General features: G+C 35.3%; 1 protein-coding gene across 2 annotated transcripts in view; it reads left to right on the forward strand.

Moving 5' to 3' along the window:
- The window catches only part of LOC150089239 (betaine--homocysteine S-methyltransferase 1-like), a 91,442-nt gene that overhangs the window by 57,272 nt on the left and 13,938 nt on the right, over nucleotides 1-20,232 (forward strand). For both annotated transcript variants that reach the window (XM_090388508.1, XM_090388502.1), the window contains exons 5-6: nucleotides 1,700-1,847; nucleotides 13,914-14,096. In XM_090388508.1, the coding sequence (XP_090244634.1) occupies nucleotides 1,700-1,847; nucleotides 13,914-14,096 (331 nt within the window). The remainder of the gene's footprint in view (nucleotides 1-1,699; nucleotides 1,848-13,913; nucleotides 14,097-20,232) is intronic.

Below are 20,232 nucleotides of genomic sequence, written 5' to 3' on the forward strand. Positions count from 1 at the left end.
TACATCATGTATGATTATATCTACAAGATATTTGCATGAATGGGTGTTTACACAAATGAGCTCTTCAAATAGGCCTCTGGGGTTGGGTATATTCATACTATAATTTTTAGTGTTTCTCACCAACCATTGAAGTGAAAACGAAAACCAAAATCTTAAAAAGTTTATGTTTAAATTTACAATAAATTTACAGTAGATCAAACAAAATACGATTATACAAAATGTTACGGATCTTTTGAAGTGTGGGTACCCCCAGAGGATCATAGAGAAATACATTAGTGGAGGGCAGAGCAGATGTGAGCCTTTCACACCGATAGCCACCGCATACGTTCCCTACTATCCGGGTTTAACCGAGCATATAGCTCGTATACTAAGGAATTACCAGACGCGCTGTGTGCAGCTCCCAGGTCGGAAGCTGCACATGGTCGTGTCACAGGTGAAAGACCCCAATCTCACACGAAAATATAAGTGGGGTCGTATATAGCATCAAGTGCCCGGATTGTGAGGAGTGTTATGTGGGGGAAACAAAACGATGCCTCAAAGATCGTCTGAGGGAGCACACAAACGCGATAAGAAATGCGGATTATGGTAAATCCGCCGTATCTGAACATTTTTGGGAGAAGCAACATCATATCTCCCCAGACGAAGCAGTCATCACTGATCGGGCGCATAGATTTTGTGACCGCAAGTGGCTCGAAAGCCTACAAATTAGTTCTATTGGGAATAATATAAATAGAGACAGGGGTACACGCATTCATCCCCTCTTTGAGGCGGTAATCCTTGGAGGGGATGAACGTTTTCGCCTGGAACGCTCCCGAGCCGCTTCCGGTTCCGACATGTACGGGAACAGTACACATTTATGTGAGATGCACTGTGAACCTGCTGGTATTTAATGAGGCACCGCAGTATAGAAGTACACTCTTCAGGAAGAAGGCAGAAGCCTTTGAAAGCTTCAGTTATTTTAGCACTTTTAATCTAGTATATTTTATTGCATTTTAATTCAGTATTTTATTATCATTTTATTTGTACATTCACTGTAAATTACATTTGTTTTATTCTATCCTAATTCGGTATTTTATTATCAGTAACATTTTGTATAATCGTATTTTGTTTGATCTACTGTAAATTTATTGTAAATTTAAACATAAACTTTTTAAGATTTTGGTTTTCGTTTTTACTTCAATGGTTGGTGAGAAACACTAAAAATTATAGTACACAAATGAGCTCTGGTCTGTAGAAGTATGGATATGGGTGGGACTTCATCCCCAGACAAATGGATTTTATCACCAGACATAAATAGCATACAAGGTTTGATCAAAAAGTCTGGTAAATGATCTTATAATTCTGCATTGGTAGCTAAAAGACTGAGCAGGGCTTACAACAACTTTTGAGCATGTGCATCCAAGTTTTAATTTATTGTTACATGCTGGTCTAGTGGAAAGCTGTATTCAGTGAACACTTGTTTTTCTCATTTGTTGGAAAGGGTTAGAAACCAGGAACTTGTCCCATTTTTTAAAAAATATAATTGAATATTTTTATTTTTTATTTTTTGAAAATTTTTGAAGCATTTAGCATTTCTTGATAACTCATTCTTTTTAGCAAAATAGTGAATTAAGCCTTTTAAAGGAGTAATAAAGAATTCTCTCTCTCTCTCTCTCTCTCTCTCTCTCTCTCTCTCTCTCTCTCTCTCTCTTTCTTTTAGTACTTTGAACATGTTGAAGAAATAGAATGGGCTATTGAAGTATGCAAGGCAACATCTTTACCAGTAGCTTCTACTATGTGCATTGGACCTGAAGGTGACTTGCATGGCATAACAACAGGGCAGTGTGCTGTAAGAATGGCTAAAGCTGGTAAGTTCATTTAATGCAATGGTATATAATTATCTTTTTTTATGCCCTTGCATTAGGATTTAAATACAACAGAAATAAATGATTAACCCTCTGAGTGCACAAGTTTCCTTCTTATTGCCAGATGCACCTTGGGATCAGGTATGCCATTTTATAACCTTAAAATTAGTGTAGAAAACTTGAAAACAATCTAATTTTTATATTAATAGTTTATATTTTTTATTATTTTTTTAAAAATAAAACTCGTTGTGCCATGCTTTATACATGCACTTTAGACATTTTTTAAAATTTTTATTTTCACATGTTAAAAAAATGCCTGCATTTGGGCATTATTTTTACTGTCAGCAAGCAAAACTTGAAAAAAATTAAAATTGAATAACTTGTGTTCTGCAGTGAGTGATCTGCCATTGAGAAATGTAAACATCTGAAGCAAGTATCTGAAACATCTGAATAAAGTACTTCTGTTGGGAGATGTGAATCAAATGCAATGGTAGCTCACTTCAGTAATTGGAAAGGAAAGAAGATATTAATTTTAAATTTATGTTTTTCTTCAATCTTCGTGGTCTATGTGGTTCATGATCTTGCTATGAGTAGCTGAATATATTAAAATGTAGAAAAAACTATTGGTAATTAAAATTGTCAAAACCATGTGTCACCTTTCCTTACTTATACTTCTGTATCAGTCTTTTACCATATGTCTGGCAGTGATACATGATAAAAGACTGACATGGAAATAAAGTAAACAGTTGCTGATTACATTTCTGCTCTCTGAAGTTTATTATTCAATTCTTTGAATAATTTTAATAACGTTAAAAATTATTCCAAGTAGTGCATCATGGCAACTTGTGACTCCATTGGTGAAGCGTTACTTATTTGAAGTAGTGCAATATCATGACAACTCATCGTGAAGGTATTCACATTATGAGATATAACTAAAACGATGCTGTTTTTAGCTTTTTTTTTTTTTTAGATTTGCTGCATACTAATATGCTGCCTTTTGTACATAGTCTAATTATTCAATTCTTATTTTAAAGGAATCTATCCCTCATTATGTTTTCAAAAATAACCATCTTCCATAGATAACCATAAATATAGAAAAATATAGAAAATAACCATAGATATAGAATCTTAAACTCTTAAAATATTATGCTTAGTTGCATTTAGTTTTATTTAAATATATATATAAACAAAGATCCTCACCGTGTCCATCTGTCCACATGTAACAACTGCAGCGGACAGATTTATGAAATTTTATATTTAGCTCTTTTAAAAAGATTTGTTGAACATCCCAAATTTAATTAAAATTAGAATAATAGAAATCCAACAATTATTTATTTTCATACATATTACAAATATTTCATATATTTTAAGAAAATGTTACATACAGGTAGCCCTCGTTTTGCATTGGTCCGATTTGTGCCGCTTCTCAATAGCGCTGATCACTAACCACAACGGCATTTTTATTTATTTATTTTTGCAATTTTTTTATAAATTGAAAGTTTAAAATCGTCAGACAAAATTTATCGGCATCATACTGTGCTATGTATTATGCACCGTTCACGTAATTTAGTCTGAGCCAATCAGCAATTAGTGCATTCGTATCAGAGACAAGAAAGATTCCTGCCCTCAAAATGATCACTCGTGGATGCCGGTAGTAAAGGTCCATGTGGTGAAGCATTTACTTGGTTGTTGTTTACGCTATTTACACGTGTTGGAAATTTATTATGCTAACATTTTTTTTGTTAATTGTTCTATTAATAAATGGTGTGTATAAAGTTTTTAATTTAATAGAATAAAGACATGCCATGTCTGGTAAAAGTAGTTAATTGAATCCTAGTGCAATATTCGGAGGATAGAATCTGATGAAAGCCACCCTAATGTGTGTGTGTGGGGCTGTGAATATGCTTCCATGGACTATTACTACAACTACGAAGAATGCTAATAAAATAAAACAATCGATGCAAAGTGGTAAAATTTTTGGTGCCCGGAACCTAACCCTGTGATTTCCGATTGACTTCATTATATAAAGGGTTCCATATGCACCTGTCCACCCCAGGAACCTAACCACAACGTAAATAGAGGGCTACATGTATATTGTAGCTACCAGTTACCAAAACAGATCTGTGTTGGTAACTGGTATTCACAAACCCAGTATTTATACTATTGAAATATTTTTTGTTGTGAACATATTGAACTATTGTTTGTGTGAACTACTTTTTTTGACTGTTTTTTGTTTGTGTTTGTAGTAGTTACCTTAGCTTTTGCTGTATGAGAAAACACAGACAGAGTGTTTAGAAAGGGTATTCAGAAATTACTGTTGTGGAATTGTTCTGACAAGAATGTGTAAATAGCCAAGGTCATCATTTTGAAAAATTATTTTTGTTTAGTATATATTTGTTTAGTTAAAAAAAAAAAAAAAGTTCCAGTATTTTTTGATCCTACCTTGTATGAATCCACTTTGAATACTTCATCCAAGGATATAATGACTCCCTTATGAGTCAATCACTTGTATACCCAGTGGCATGTATTCAGAGGCTGATTTAGTTGATAACACTGGTCAGCAAAAAAACATTTTTTTTGCTCTCTGTTAAAATTCAGGGTGATTCTTGTAGATTTGATGTTGCTGAATTCAAATATGGTAAGCATATTGCTGTAACACCTATCAATTTTAAGAGAGAAGGGATTAAAGTCAAAAACTAAGTTTCTGGTAAAAAATATTTCATATATTTTAAGAAAACATTACATACAGTACTAAATATTGAACAATGGATCTATTAACCTTATTGTATTTACAATAATGTTTATCTGATAACAAAACACTTATTTTGTTGTTTTTTGCCTTTTATAAATCATCCATTGATGGCTTCCGTACAAGATTCTAACAGTACATTCTAACAACCCCAGAGCAACGTATCAACTCTGTGGTACTACACTGACAGTGGTAGAGAATGAAAGGGACTTGGGGGTGGTTGTGCAGGCAGATATGAAGTTCTCTGAGCAGTGCAGAAGGGCTGCAAGAGTAGCTCATGGAGTATTGTCAATGATATACAGGAATTTTTCCAGCAGGGATAAGGAGGTGATTATTCCATTGTATAAGGCGATGGTCAGGCCACACCTAGAGTACTGTATACAGGTCTGGAGGCCTCATTTCAAGAAGGATGTAGAGCTGCTGGAACGAGTACAGAGAAGGGCAACAAGATTAGTGAATGGAACAAAGGGGTGCTCTTACGAAGAAAGGCTTAAGTTTTTCAAATTACAGTGTCTGGAGACTAGGCACCAGCGAGGTGATCTGATAGAGGTGTATAAAGCCTTGAATGGTTTGAGCATGCTCAATGCTGATGGGATTCTTCCTCTAGCTCAGAAAAATCACCTGAGAGGGCATAAATTCAAATTGAGGAAAGACAGATGTAGGATAGACGTGAGGAAATTTGCCTTTAGCCAGCGGGTGGTTGGTTGGTGGAACAGACTTCCATCCCTTGTGGTGGAGGTTGATAGCCTAAATAAGTTTAAGGCTCAGCTGGACAGGTATTTGGAACGAACAGAGGGGTGAAGTGGAAGTGGTTTTTTTTTTTTTTTTTTGGCTGATGCTGCATAAGCTTGCTTTTTTGCATCAAATGCCTCTACTAATGCTAATGCTAAAATGCTAGTAGTCTGCCAACATATTTGGACTCCATTTTCTCCTGCTATCTTTTTTTTCCATTTGAGAAATATCTCGGTGAAACCTTTTATTGTGTTCATTGGAGACCACACCCAAGTTTACAGGAAAAACGTCTAAAATGGGACTGTAGTAAGTGAAGCTTTAACGACATGTTGCATCCCAACTCTGTATGCTAAAATTAGCTCATTCACAATTTCACTGTAATTTTTTGATTTCTCATTGGCTAAAACGTTCCGGCAGACGTTTTCAAATGCTTTCTGGGCTCTTATTTCTGTAGTATTTAATTTTTTAGTGAATTCCTCATCTTGGAATAGCAGTTTGATTTGGGGACCCATTGTTTTCTATTTTTATTAATAATATTGATGAAGGCATATCAGGCTTAATGTCTAACTTTGCAGTTGATATGAAGGGTGGCAGGTTGGTTAATCACAGTAAACAGGGTATGCTAATGCATACAAGACAAATTAGGTAGGTGGACTGAAGTGGCAACTGAAGTTTAATATCAACAAATGCAAGATACTTCATATAGAGAGTAGTAATCCCAGATTAGTGTACCAACTGTGCATTGCACTCAGGGAAGTGGGGAATGGAAAAGACCTGGAGGTAATTCTGATCAGATATGAATTTCTCTGAGTGATACAGACAGGTGCCAGAACAGCTCATGGGGTTTTTGTCTATGACATACAGGAATTTTGCCAGCAGGAATAAGGAGATAATTATCCCACTGAAAAAGGCAATGATCTCGAGTACTGCACATAGATATGAAGACTTCATTTTTGAAGGATGTGGATCTGTTGGAACGAGTGAAAAGAAAAGCAACAGTAATTTTTTGTAATTTTTTGATTTCTCATTGGCTAAAACGTTCCGGCAGACGTTTTCAAATGCTTTCTGGGCTCTTATTTCTGTAGCATTTAATTTTTTAGTGAATTCCTCATCTTGGAATAGCAGTTTGATTTGAGGACCCACAAATTCCTCTTTTATCTTGGCCTTGCTGATTTGAGGAAAATTTTTCCTCAAACAGGAAAATCCTCCTTTTTTGTCCATCACTTTCACAAATATTTTATAATAAACCTAGCTTGATGTGCAATGGAGGCAAAGAGATTTTTGGCTTATCCACCAGAGAAGGATGTGCTACATTTTTCTGGCCTGGTGTAATTTCTAAATGGTGTGGCCATTTTTTTTTTTTTTTTACCTAGTAGTGCCAATCCTTCACTCAACTACTTGACTTGCATAAAAAGAACCAATATTTAGTGTATCTGCCTTGCAACCCAGTCAGCAAAGCTACCACTTTTAGATTGGCACAGACATTCCATTTGTATTCTTGATAGCATATTTTTTGCAAAAGAACTTGTAGGTTCTCTACATTTCCTTCATGTGAACTGCATTGGGCAAAGGATAATTATTTCCATTGTGGAGTAAAACTGCTTTCAAACTGACCTTGGATGAATCAATGAAAAGCCTCCACTGCTCAGGGACATGCTCCAGACGTAACTCTTTCATTAATTCCTGAACATTGTTACAATAAACCAAAGCATTATCCATGGAGTAATAGGTCATTATGTTAGATTGCTTCTTCCTATAATAAGACACCTTGACACCCTTTTCAATAAGATTCCACTGCTGAAGCCATGAATCTAGTAATTGAGCCTTTGTTTTGGAGAGGTTCAAATCTCTGACAAAGTCATTCAATTCTGCCTGAGCGATTAGATGCGGCTTTGCAGTATCAAGAGTTAAAGTCTGGATCTGTACTCATTCTGGCTTCTGCAACTTCTGAAGACTTTTTTTACAATCCTGAATCAGAGTCGAGTCCACACGTTTCTGGTGGCTTTGGCACTATCATTATGTGGAAATGGCCTTAGAGCAGAAGGTATGTTGGGATATCCTATTTTATGCTTGGATTTCACAGAAAAACCACAAATATTGGTCGTGGAAAAGTAACAATCGTTTATGTGGTCTCGAGATTCTTACCAGATCACCAGAACAGCAAAAGGCATCAATTTATGACTACCTCTAAGCCAGTCTTGTCCTTGAACATGACTTGAAAATATTTGGAGCCCATACTTTATCTTGATCTCTGGCCTTACATCCAAAATAGAGTTCATAGGCTTTTCTCACAAGTTGTGATAGTGCCTTCCATTGCAATTTTAATACCACTTCTCTGCAAATGTAGAAAAAGCTATCAGACTTACTTCGGCAAGAATGCGACATATTTCACGTACGGTTGAGGTACACACACATAAGGTCCTTGAGGATGCCACAGACATTCTCTCAGATATGCCAGACAAGCTGTACTGGCTACCTGGGAGTCTAAAACGCTCCCAGGTAGCTGACACTCAAGTCAAGCAGACCCAATTTCGGTGAAGTCTGGATGGTCTGTGACGGCCAAATCCTCTGCTTGCACCTTCATGATGGTGGGACTATTAGTAATCCTGGGTATAACCTCCATGCACAAGCACACTGTGGGTGACCACCCAGGTATGAACCAACGTAAGCAGGGGTCGAGGTGTGGCACCCACTCCTATGTTTAGTCTCCAGAGCTAAGTTCTGGTCAACTCTTCTCCATCTCTTCCATCATGCAGTATGACTGATGACTTTTTAGATTATGATGAACATCATGGCAAGATCCAATCTTCCTTACATTTTGAGGGGACAGACATTCTCTCAGATATGCTCTAAGACATTCTCTCAGTACAGCTCTAAAATGGTGTTCACATGCCTGCCACTAGTTAGTACACTGGACCAAACCTATTGGTAACTCTTTAGGAGGCTTCTGGATCAGCTAGTGTATAATCTTGTTGCATCTACTTTGCCAGATAGTGACTGAGGGAGTCAGAGTAGTGTGTATGCGGGGGGCATTGTCAAGGCCACGTTTTGTCAAGGATCTGGGCATAGTCTTAATATGTGTACGCCATATCCAAAAATTTCATTACTTCATACAGCATGTCCCCCCACACTTTTTCTTACTATTGAATATACCACAAATTGTCAAACTAATAGTGTAAGCTTATCTGCAAAAAGATCTAAATATCCCAAACACTTCCTAGTTCATTTCACAAATATACGTGGTCTCAATTCTAATCTCAACGATGTCCATTTCCACTTGCAGCCTGCCAAACCCCATGTACTTTTTCTCACAGAATCTCAGTTATCAGTTGATTCAAATACTGTTCATCTCATTTAGCCAAATTATTCGCTGTATGATTCCTTTCGCCTCAAAGGTGGTACTTGTGCATATGTCCGTTCCGATATTCCCTGTTAGAGAATTGGTAATTTGGAATTTCCTCTCTTCGATCTTCTCTGGCTTAAAATCTCTCAACTTCATTGTGTCAAATTCATCTACTGTCTCTACCATTCTCCCAAATCCACTAATCAATTGGAGCTCTTTGACTTCCTCTTTTTGCAACTTGACTTTCTGCAGTCCAACTTTCCTAACAGTGAGGTAATTTTCCTCGTTGATTTTAATGTTCACAACTCCAGCTGGCTTCCGTTTTCTAGTCACACCGACCCATCAGGTCGAGATGCTGAGGCTTTTGCAATTACTAATGACCTAGCACAGATTGTTCATTTACCTTCAAGAATACCGGACAATCCTAATCATACAGCCAATACGCGTGATCTTTTTCTCACAAACAATCCTAAGTACACGGTCGAAGTGAGTGGTCCTTTAGGTACCTCAGATCATAATTTGGTGATTGTCTCTTCTCCAATGTAGCCTTTATCTCATAGCTATTCCCAACCTCGTATTGTTTGGCATTATAAGAGTGCAAAATGGGATGACCCTGCGAGATTTCTTTCTTCTTTTCCTTGGTCGGACTACTGTTTCAAAACTTCTGATGTCAACGTTTGCTCAGATCGTGTCAGTGAAATTATTCTTGTAGGAATGGAATCCTTTATTCCACACTCCACTTTAAAATCTAGTCCTTTATCTAAACCTTGGTTTTCCAATAAATGTGCTAAGGCTGTTCAAAAGAAGAACGTTGCATATCGTAATTGGCTTGTTTCTAATTCTTCAGTTTCATTTTCTGGCTACACCAACGCTCGCAACAATTGTAAAGCAGTCATTAATCAGTCCAAACTAGATTTTGAACAGGCTAAGAGTAGAAAACTTGCTTCTAGCCCTAATTGTAGCCGAGCATTCTGATCTCTTGCCAAAGCTATTGGCCGCAACTTTTGCCCATCTCTGCTCCCACCTCTGTCAAAACAAGATGGTTCTGTCGTCACTTCAGCCAAGGATAAAGCTGACCTGTTAGCATCCCATTTTCCTTCCAACTTGTGTATTAATGATCTTGGTAAAACACCTCCCACCATTCCCATCACACTCTCCATTCAATGCCTCCTGCGGTCTTCTGTGAATAGGATATCAGAAGGATTTTGATGAATCTTAATGCTAAGAAAGCTCCAGGTCCTGATGGTATTTCTCCACTTGTTCTCAAAACCTGTGTTCTTGAACTTACTCATGTTCTTTGCCCCCATTTTTCACTTCCTTATTCCAAAGGTGTTTTTCCTTCTGCTTGGAAATTTGCTCATATCATATCCAGCCAGTTCCTAAAAAGGGTGACAAGTCCCTTTCATCCAATTATCGTCCCATTGGAATTATTTCTACTCTTTCTAAAGTAGTGGAGAAATCAATTAACCACCAACTCTTAAACTACCTAGAAACCTTCAGTCTGATCAATGATCACCAGTATGGTTTCCATCAGTGTCTGTCCACTGGTGATATTCTGGCTTATGTTACCCATTTATTGACAAATTCAATGGAAAAGTTCGGTGAAACACAAGTAGTTGCTCTTGACATCTCAAAGGCTTTCGATCATGTTTGGCATAAAGGTCTTCTAAACAAGCTTCCATCTTATGGAAGCTTGTTCTGTAACAAACTGTAAAAAACAGTTTGCCAACTGTTTTTTCCATTGGTTATCCAGTTTTCTCTCTGATCGCTCACTGAGGGTGATAGTAGATGGCTCTCTGTCTTCTAATTTCTCCACTAATGCTGGTGTCCCCCATGGTTCGGTTCTTTCCCCCACTCTTTTCCTCTTTTATATTAATGACCTTCCATTGACTGGAAATCCTATCCATAGTTTTGCCGATGATAGCTCATTGCATTCCATTTTCCATTTTGAAAAACCTTGCCCTGCTCAATCAGCTTCAACTTCTCGAATATCTGCTACCAATTCCTTAAATGCCGATCTCCAGGTAATTCTCCAGTGGGGCAAAGACAATTTAGTTGATTTCAGTTCTTCTAAAACTCAGTCTTGTCTTATATCTTGAAAAAAGGATTCTTCTGCTCCTATGCTTTGGTGATACTCCGATTTTTAGGCAAAATGATATCTCTTTTAGGGATTACCCTGCCTTATGATTTCTCTTGGCACAAGCACATTACAAATATTGCTTCCTCTGCATCTAAAAAACTTGGTTTTTTAGATGCAGTAATTCTCCACTCACTGTCTCATAGACTTACTGTTTCTGCTGCATGCCTCTTCTGCAGATACTTCCATGAGCACTGTTCTTCTGAATTGGCTTCTGTAATTCCCGCTGTCTTTCAAAACAGTCCGAACACGCGCCGCCATCAGCCAACATCCATTTACTGTCCAACTTCAAACTCACAGAACCAAGTTTTCATCCTCCTTGTTTATTCATTCAACTGCCGTTTTCTTGAACAACCTTCCTTCATACGTATTTCCTGAAAATTAGACTACAGAAGTTCAAGTCTAATGTCAACAAATATCTTCTCTCGTCTCCTCAACCTCCAACCCAAGCACGGTACTAAGTACTATAGTTTCTAATACCTTGTGTTTGGGATTTCATAAAAAAAAAAATAAAATAAATAAGAATGCAATTAAGAAATTGTAGATTTTTATTTCTAATTTAAACACAGTTCATGATTTACGCTGATACAACACTTATTTACAAATACTAATTCACTAAAATTCCACTCGCTCTCTGAAACACAAACTTTTTTAAATATGAAAATATTTGCTTCGTGCAGAAACCACTCACATATATATACATACCAGTAGAGAAGTGTCTAGAGAACTGTGTCAGAAGTTCTAGAACACTCCAGAAACATCTTGACCTTCCTTCCGTATGTAACGATATTCTAAAAAGTTGAAAAACATTCTCAAGTGTTGTAGGAAGTACCCAAATTCTTTAGAAATCTCCCGAACGTTCTGGAAAAAAAATAAAAATAATAAATATATAAAATAGATGGAAAAGATGATTAAACCAATACAGGTCTTGCTTTTTGATCATTAACCTATGATATTTGAAATCTGAGGGTGATGAGAACTTTTTAAGCACATATCTGAGTTTTTGAACATATTTCCTATGAGAATTTGTCAAAATTATTTCAGGGAGGAAATTGATGCCAACCAGTGTAAAATCATAATTCAATTGACAATCCTTTCTTTGCTTGCAGTATAACAAGTGTATAGATTTCAAATTAAAACTTGGTGCATTATTTGATGAACTTGGGTCACTCAAGGACAAGATGATTGCTCTTAAGACAAATAAAACTGGGAATGTCAGGGATTCAAGATCTAGTGACCTGCAAGGTAATGCACTCCCAGTTTGGGCCTCAGAACAGAATAGTCTTTTTCTTTTATTTCGATTTTGCTCTGTTGCACAAGACTTTATTGAAGAATAGTCTAGTTCAAAAGTATTTAGGTTTATTGGGAGACTCCAGTGTAAAGGAAATGGGAAAAAAAAATTTTGTTATAAGGATAGGTGGAGTAGAACTGGGGTGCACCCACAAGAAGCAACCATTGATCATGTCACAAACAGTTTTGTCAAATTTTAAGCAGTAGGGGAATAAGGAGAGGATTATTCATATGGGGACTAGTGATGCTAAGTAAATATAAAATGATGATTTGCTAGTAAAATGGAGGACCATGCTGAAAAAAGTCAAATAAAATTAGAATGTTTAGGCATCTGCAATTCTGATCATGCACAATAAGAGAAACTATATGCTGAAAAGATTAATTCAAGATGTGAGGGATTCTGCAAAGCTTCTAGGAGGAAATTTTTATGAACATGGCCCACACTTGTGAGCAAAAAGGAATCTAATCTTAATCTACAGAGATGGAATATATTTCAACAAAGCAAGAAAAATTTTCACCCTTATTCATTTTGCTTTTCCTATAAGTGCTCACTCAATTAGGTCTCCTTCAAGGTGCCAAGTTATGAAGCTCTGTAGTTCACCTTTTGCCAATCTCACCAGATGCTTCATTCATCTTGGACTCTTTTAAGAAGCAAAATTTTTTTTTTTTTTTTTTTTTTTAGGTGCTGTCTTCATACTTGGATATAGTATTCCAAGTGCAGCCTTACAATTGCTTTATACAGTGGCCATAAAATTCAAGTAATGGGGGGCAGGGGGGAAGTTTAGACTGGATTGCAGGAAGTTTTATTTTAGCCAGTGAGTTTTAAATTACTGGAATAAGTTTCCTACATGGGTGGTTGAGGCTGAGAGTTTGGGGAAATTAAAAATTCAGCTGGTCTACAGGAGGAGGGAAATGCATAGGTTGCCTATTTTCTTTTATTATGTATTTATTTTATTTACTATTTTACTTCTTTTTTTTTTTTTTTTTTGGCTGGTGTAGCATAATCTTTAGGCTTCCTTGCACCATATGGCCATTACTAATACTAACTCCTGGAGCTCTTACTCTCCTTTAACTTCAGTAGCTTTTCTAATATATGCTTCTCTGAGATTATTATGTCACTTATTTTGTAGCATTCTGACTCCTTAACACTTCCCAGAGACCTGAGCTTGCATAAATGGATAGACAAAAGATAATATGGCTGTGCAGGTGTCTTTTTGGAATTGTTATACTTAACTAATATAAGGGAGGGAAGGTAAGGTGAGGTTAGGTTATTAAGTTCAGCAGTAATGTTCTGGCATATTGCAGTTAGTTATAATGTAGGTGTGTTATTTCTGTCCCTCAGCACCTTTATTATTCTGAGGGACAGAAATCATTCCCAATTTATGAAATGCTTCTCGGGAAATGTATAAATCTGTTTACATAGATCAGATTACAATGAGTAATAAACTTCATAACAAATCTAATATAAATAAAATGATAATATGTAATACAAACTTGCAGAAAAAAAGTTCAATTCCTAGAAGTAAATTTATTATATGAATACTATTGAAAATTATTTTTATCATTTTTATGTAGTTAGAATAAACTGAATAAAGCAGGTCTACTCATGTCCTTATAATTATCTATATTAATACTGCTGATCTTCATTTACTATTTGTAAAAGGAAGTTTAAGAATTTGTAAAAAGAAATTTACATGATTTAACAAATATGCTTTTGAATGCATGATTCTAAATATAGAATATATAAAATTTTTCAGTTTTGGCATGTTGATGTGATACTTCTCATATTGTTCTCTTCCACCCCCATTTATTATGCAGGTGCCAATGTCGTTGGATTGAACTGCCATTTTGATCCTTTTATTTCCTTGAAATCCATTAAAGTTATGAAGGATGCATTGCAAGAAGCAGGAATTAAAGTTCATTTGATGGTTCAGCCTATTGCTTATCACACTCCAGATGCTGGGAAACAAGGTTTTATTGATCTGCCCGAGTTTCCTTTTGGTAAGTTGGAACAGATTGTGTACTATTATTTATGATAAAATTATAAAAGAAGTTAATGTAATTTAAGAGCACTTGAACTAAACTTTGAGGTGCACATGACTGCCTTCCTCCCATATCCTTGATAGAATATGAGGAGGAAGGCACACTCTTCAATACCAGTTTAAGAAGAAAATATATGCCTTAAACTTTGTTCCAATTTAGAATTTCAGAATTTAGGGTTGTGGGATATGTAGTAAAGAGTCAGGAGAATGCATCTTGAAAAGTCAAAAAAAAAAAAAAACACTGGTGTACATAGATTGGGATTCAGCTTATCCAGTTATATTTTTGTATGTTATTGTGATGATTATTTATTTCAAATTGCTTAATTTGAAAGAAATAAAAAAAATATATTTCGAGTAGGTCATAGAAAAGATAGTTGATTCTTACCATCAACTATCTTTTCTATGACCTACTCAAATTTTAGTACAATAATTTTATGTGGAATAACAATTCCATCCAGTTCACTTTCCAACAGGATGGTTAAATATGAACAGGATGGATAAATATTTCTTGGGATGGCTCCTCACTCCCTTCCAAATGAAATCACCAGATATCCTCAATCCTTAGTAGAGGGACTGAGAATATCTGGTGATGTCATTTGGAAGAGTGTGAGGAGCCATCCCAAGAAATATTTTCTTGTGAGGAAATTTTTGTCAGGATAATATGAAATGTTTACCATTTTTGTCAGTTGATACTGTTCACTTCATTTTTTGCATGACTAATGTTTTCAAAGAGAGTATCTCATGTGTGTGTGTCTATAAATACTAAATGTGCAAATCTGATTAAACAAATTAACATAAATCAGTTTGTTTTTGCATATTACTAACTGATTTTTTGATATAGTAAAAGATAGGCCAATTCATTACTGTTTGTAGTGCCAAATTTTATACATCACATGATACACAGGAGTTTGATAAAACCCTAGTAGAATAACTTCCTTGTTCTTCACACCTCTTGCCCCCTAAGCAGAAATTCATAATTATCTTTCAAAGCATCTTGTTTTGTGTATGTAATTGCTGAAAATTGAGGAAACGTTAGAGCAGAGTGCAGAATGTCAATATATGTAACAGGATCTAACCCTGCATACTACTAGGTAAGATTTAAAGTACTGCTCTATAATGAGTTAATTTTGTAATGAATATTTTTGAAAAGTTGACTTTCAACTTTTCAAAAACATTTGTTGACTTTCAACAAATGAAAAGTATTATTTAAAATATTAAAAGATATTTGAGAATGCTTGTTATAAATGTTTATTTATTATTGATTTAGAGATTACACATTTAATATACTTCTACAAGACATGCAAAGTAGTCAATTTACTTTACTTGGAAATATGCCAGATACTGTGTTGTCTGTGATATGTGATCAAAGTGGATTTGCAGAATACTGTGGAGGTTGGTTATAAAAGTTAAAAATAAGGTTCAAGTTTAATGTTAAATGGTTAGTTTAGTTAACCAGTACATTCCCCTCCTAGCAACATGCCTTTCACTTTTCAATTTTTCTGTCAAGAGTATCAAGGAATGGTTGTGGGGGAGGAGGGACATGCCTACTTGTCATTTGTCTGTTTATTATTTTAAATTGGGTTATGAGTTGTGTAGAGCATGAAACTTCTTCCAATAGTTTCTGTCACACTGCTGTTAAGCGTGCCAAAGGTTATGGGATTTTGCAACCTTCCACAGTGATGACCATAAACATGGGCAACAAATGTTATATTTCGACTACTATTTATTTTTATCTAAAGAAAAGTTTTTGAAAAATTATTTATGCTTATGTTCTTCAACATGTATTTTGCCAGGGAAAAAAAAAATGCATATGTTCTCATATTTCACACTGAGGTGTATTATGCTGTTCTCTGCAAATTTAAATTTATGCACAGTGGCATCATAACATGATATACAATGAGGAACACATGTTTGTGATGCTGTTTTCAGAAAAAGAAGCAAGCTCTTGACTTGGATATAGCTAAAAAGCTTAAAGTTAGGAAGGTGTAACTGTTGTATGAGTAGTGCAAATGCATACTTTTTGTGTGTATGAAGTTTTATACTTATGTGATTTTAACCATTTAAGCTAGGAATTTTTAAAAAAATGTCTTTACAAATTTGATAATGTTGGTTTTATAATGATCATATAATTACTGTCCTGAGTCGAAAAAAAGCTTGACACATTTTTGTAAAAAGTGCATGTGTCACAAAACTGGATGCTTTTTGAAAAGAGTATCGTTACATTTATGATGCCTTGTTTCATGGTTTTATTTCATGATATAATCTGAGACATTCCAAGCAAGAAGAGTTTATAATGTCATCGTTATAGTAGTTAATAAAACAGCACTCATTTAACAATGAGCAGTGCAATTTTTGGAATATTGTGTAGATTCATATAAGCAACATATAAATGTACTGGCTTACTAATTGTTTTAAAAAAGTTATTGTTGTTATGAGTAATAATATTTTAGTACTACAATGTTTATATAATTATTGAATGAAAAAAAATTAAATATCTATATATTAATTCATCAAATTCACCATATCATTATAACAATAAGAGTGAAATGTAATAATAATATATTATAAAGTATAAATTGCAACATAAAGTAGTGTTCTAATAAATGTATAATCAAGTTAGAAGAAATAGAAATTCTTTGAAGAATTTATAATACTTAAATAATTAATAATAATACTTAATTAATTAAGTATCAAATATTAGGTGATCAAACAAAATTCATGTGCTTAACTGCATTCTATTTTGATCATGTGGAGATCTTTTCTCACACTGAAGACTGTGTTTGACCTTAAGGCTTTGATTTATGTTCAACTTGGAAATGAATACAGTTATCTCCTTATGAACAAAATCAAATGCAGTTAAGTTCATGAATTTTATTTGAACTTCATCTGTTCATTGAAAATCAAGAAAAGTGTTTGTTTCCATAAAACTTGCCTTACCTATTTTTGTGACCTGATTTATGGAATTCCAGATTATGTGGCTGTCTAGCATGTGGCTTGAGGAACACTCCCAACATAATGTATGTTCCTGTTTCCTTAATTCCCTTAAAGTAACCATGACTTGCCCGACAAGAATCTTGCAGAGGAGAAATTAAGGAACCTTGTATATTGAGCACAGGTTCAGTTGTACATTTTGAGTATCACCACTTGACCCAGAGCTTCAAAGGCAAAGCTAATGTTTCTGCTTTGACAAGAAGCAGAAACATTAGAGTAGAAGCTGAATATTTTTTCCTAACAGGGCTTTAACATAGATGTTTGAAGAAAAATCTGCACCCACTTTCAAAGTGGCAAAAGATTGCTGCATGTTGCTGCTAGGGAAGAACATTTCAGGTGATTATACACTAAATTTCTTGCTTGTTTGTCATCTAGAACTAGAAGCACTCAAGGGCTAATTAAAAAGTATTGAGCAACAGAACTTTCTTTCCAAAAGTCTCCTAGATAATGCACTCAATCACTCCACCAAGAAAATGCACCAATTTGATTAACATCAAATTGGCATATTTTCTTGCTTCCAGACACCAGCCATTAGATCAAGATGTTATCAATACCTTTTAAGGCTTGTTATTTTTGAACTGTTGCCTAGTTCAAGAGGATATCTGTAAATTAGTGATCCTTCAAAATAAACAGTTAGATATGTAATATGTTTGTGATCTGTCAGCAGATGTACAGGGATAAGATAAACACAGTTCACTTCTCAATTGAAAAATTCTTGATATGGTTCCACTACCCCAACATACTTCAGCTGTCTATAATTTTGCTCCTCTCCACCTCATGCCATCTAGCCTTGTCAAACTACTTTCAGCTTTATTCAAGTTATGAATTATTATTTTTTTTTTCCATTTAATTTTTAATGTAGTATACTGCTTCATATTTAAATGTAAAATACATTTTCTAAATTAAGGTCGATCTGGCTTGATTGGGAACCTGATTTGTATGTACTGTATTTATGATTTTTTTATGTTCATTTTCTCAACCCTCTGAATGCATCCTCCCCATTATAAGTACTATATTTCTATGTAAAAATCATTTTTGCTTAGAGATGGAGATCCAGGAGCACATACAAAGGGATGCCTTAAAAATTTCATAGCCTCACTGTGGAGCAGTCGACCTAATAGTGTGTGGGTTTTATGTTTCAATATAGTCTCTCTTTGGAGTTGCAGGCATTTGTTCCAGTGATTCTGGAACACATTTATCCCACTCTTATAGAATGATCCATCAAAGCCTGAAAAAAAAATGTTTCCCTGGCTGACATGTGTTTGGAATTTTTTTTTTCAGCCAAGTGCAATTTAAGTCTGGGAAACAAAAAGAAGTCTGTTGAATGAATATGATAGCAATTCACACCCACAATATATTTCAGTTATTGTGATTGCTGATATGGATTGCTGATAAGGTGTCTTGGTCAAACAAGACACCTTATTTTGTCAGCATTCCTTTTCTTTTAGGTCTGCTAACACTAGTAACAGATTCAGCACACATCAACACAATAACAGATTCAGCACACATCAACACAATAACAGATTCAACAAGCATCATCATCATCACGATGATGCTTGTTGGAACATAGTCCACCATTATAATTCCTTTGGAATCCCAGTAGATTGCTGCTATCATCTTTTTAGCCAGTAGAACTGTTTTTGTCTTTCAAGGTGGTGAACACAGATGTTTGAACATAACCTAGGATGATAGTGATTAGGAACCATATTCTGTCCATAATTAAAAATCTTACCAAAAATTTTTCTGGATTTACTTCATAACAAGCTAGCAATTCTAAGTTGCACTGATCGTGCTTCTGATCAGGTGTCAGAAGTTGTGGGACTCACTTTGAAGAAACCTTTCATAAATCCAATTCCTTTGCCAGAATTCATATGAGATACCTGCAATCCTCACTATTTAGTGGATTTTTAATTGCTGTTCTGCTTTTTCCAAATCTTATATTGTGCCATTGTTTTTTGTGGCCACTACCGTTCCTTCCCTATTCGATTTCTGCTGCTCATATTATTATGGATTTCTTTTGGCGTTAAATGCTTCTTCTGCAGATATCATATGATGCCACAACGTTCAAATTTGCCTTGTTATATAATAAAAAGAAAACAGAGTTCAACAGGTTCTTAAGCAAAATATTAAGTATAACTTATATTTTTTGCATTTGTGTATAATGCAAAAAATATATTTAAAATTTTATTGTAATTATTTCTGTGTGAGACTACTAACTTTTCAATATCCCCCATATCTCTCCTAAAATGAGGACTGTCATAGTTTTTTTTTTTTTTTAATATTGTTTGCAGGAAATTGAGCACTACTGCTTCAACTAATGAGAGTAATGAATTCCTGGAAAAGTTTTCTCCCCTTATTTGATTTACACTAACTGAATAAATTTTTCCCCTAAGTGCTTTGGTACTTACGCTGGTGTTCAAAGAAAGTGTATCACCCCTTAAAATTGTAATTGTTGTCCGAATAACGTAAGTATATAGCAATGTTTCTTACAGATTGCATCAGATAAGATTGACATGCATAGGTGATGATGTAGTATTGCATCAGCTGTTATTTTTGGTTATATAAGTGTGCTCTGCAAGAGTTGCAGTCATTCCTTGCTTGTGTCAGGATGGCAAATTACGTGCAGTTGACGCCACGAAGAAAGAGTGCTATTGTTGCTTTACACAAGGAAGGATGTTCGTCCTGTCATATTTCTTATAGAGTGTCTTGTAATCAGTGGACAGTGAGTAGATTTTCTTTCCAAACTCAAGAATACTGGCTCTGCTGATAGGAAAAAAGGAACCGGACGCAAACAAGTCTCTACGCCAAAACAGGACCGCATTTTGAAGCACTTATGTCTTAAAAACCGCAAAGCTTCTTCGTCTCAGCTGAAAAAGAGAATGGGAAGTACATACAGGAGTAGTAACAAGTGCAGTAACAGTCAGAAGACGCCTCTTCAAAATGGACCTGTAGCCCATCGTCCTAAGAAGACACCCCTCCTCGCACAAAAAATGAAAAAGACCAGATTAATTTGGTGTGAGGAGCATGTTAAATGGACCCCCAAGCAGTGGAAGTCAGTTATTTTCTTGGATGAGAAGAAATTCAACCTGCATGGCTCTGATGGG

The sequence above is a fragment of the Mastigoproctus giganteus genome, chromosome 2 (assembly GCF_048544385.1).
Source record: "Mastigoproctus giganteus isolate SK-2022 chromosome 2, ASM4854438v1, whole genome shotgun sequence".
Taxonomy (NCBI): domain Eukaryota; kingdom Metazoa; phylum Arthropoda; class Arachnida; order Uropygi; family Thelyphonidae; genus Mastigoproctus; species Mastigoproctus giganteus.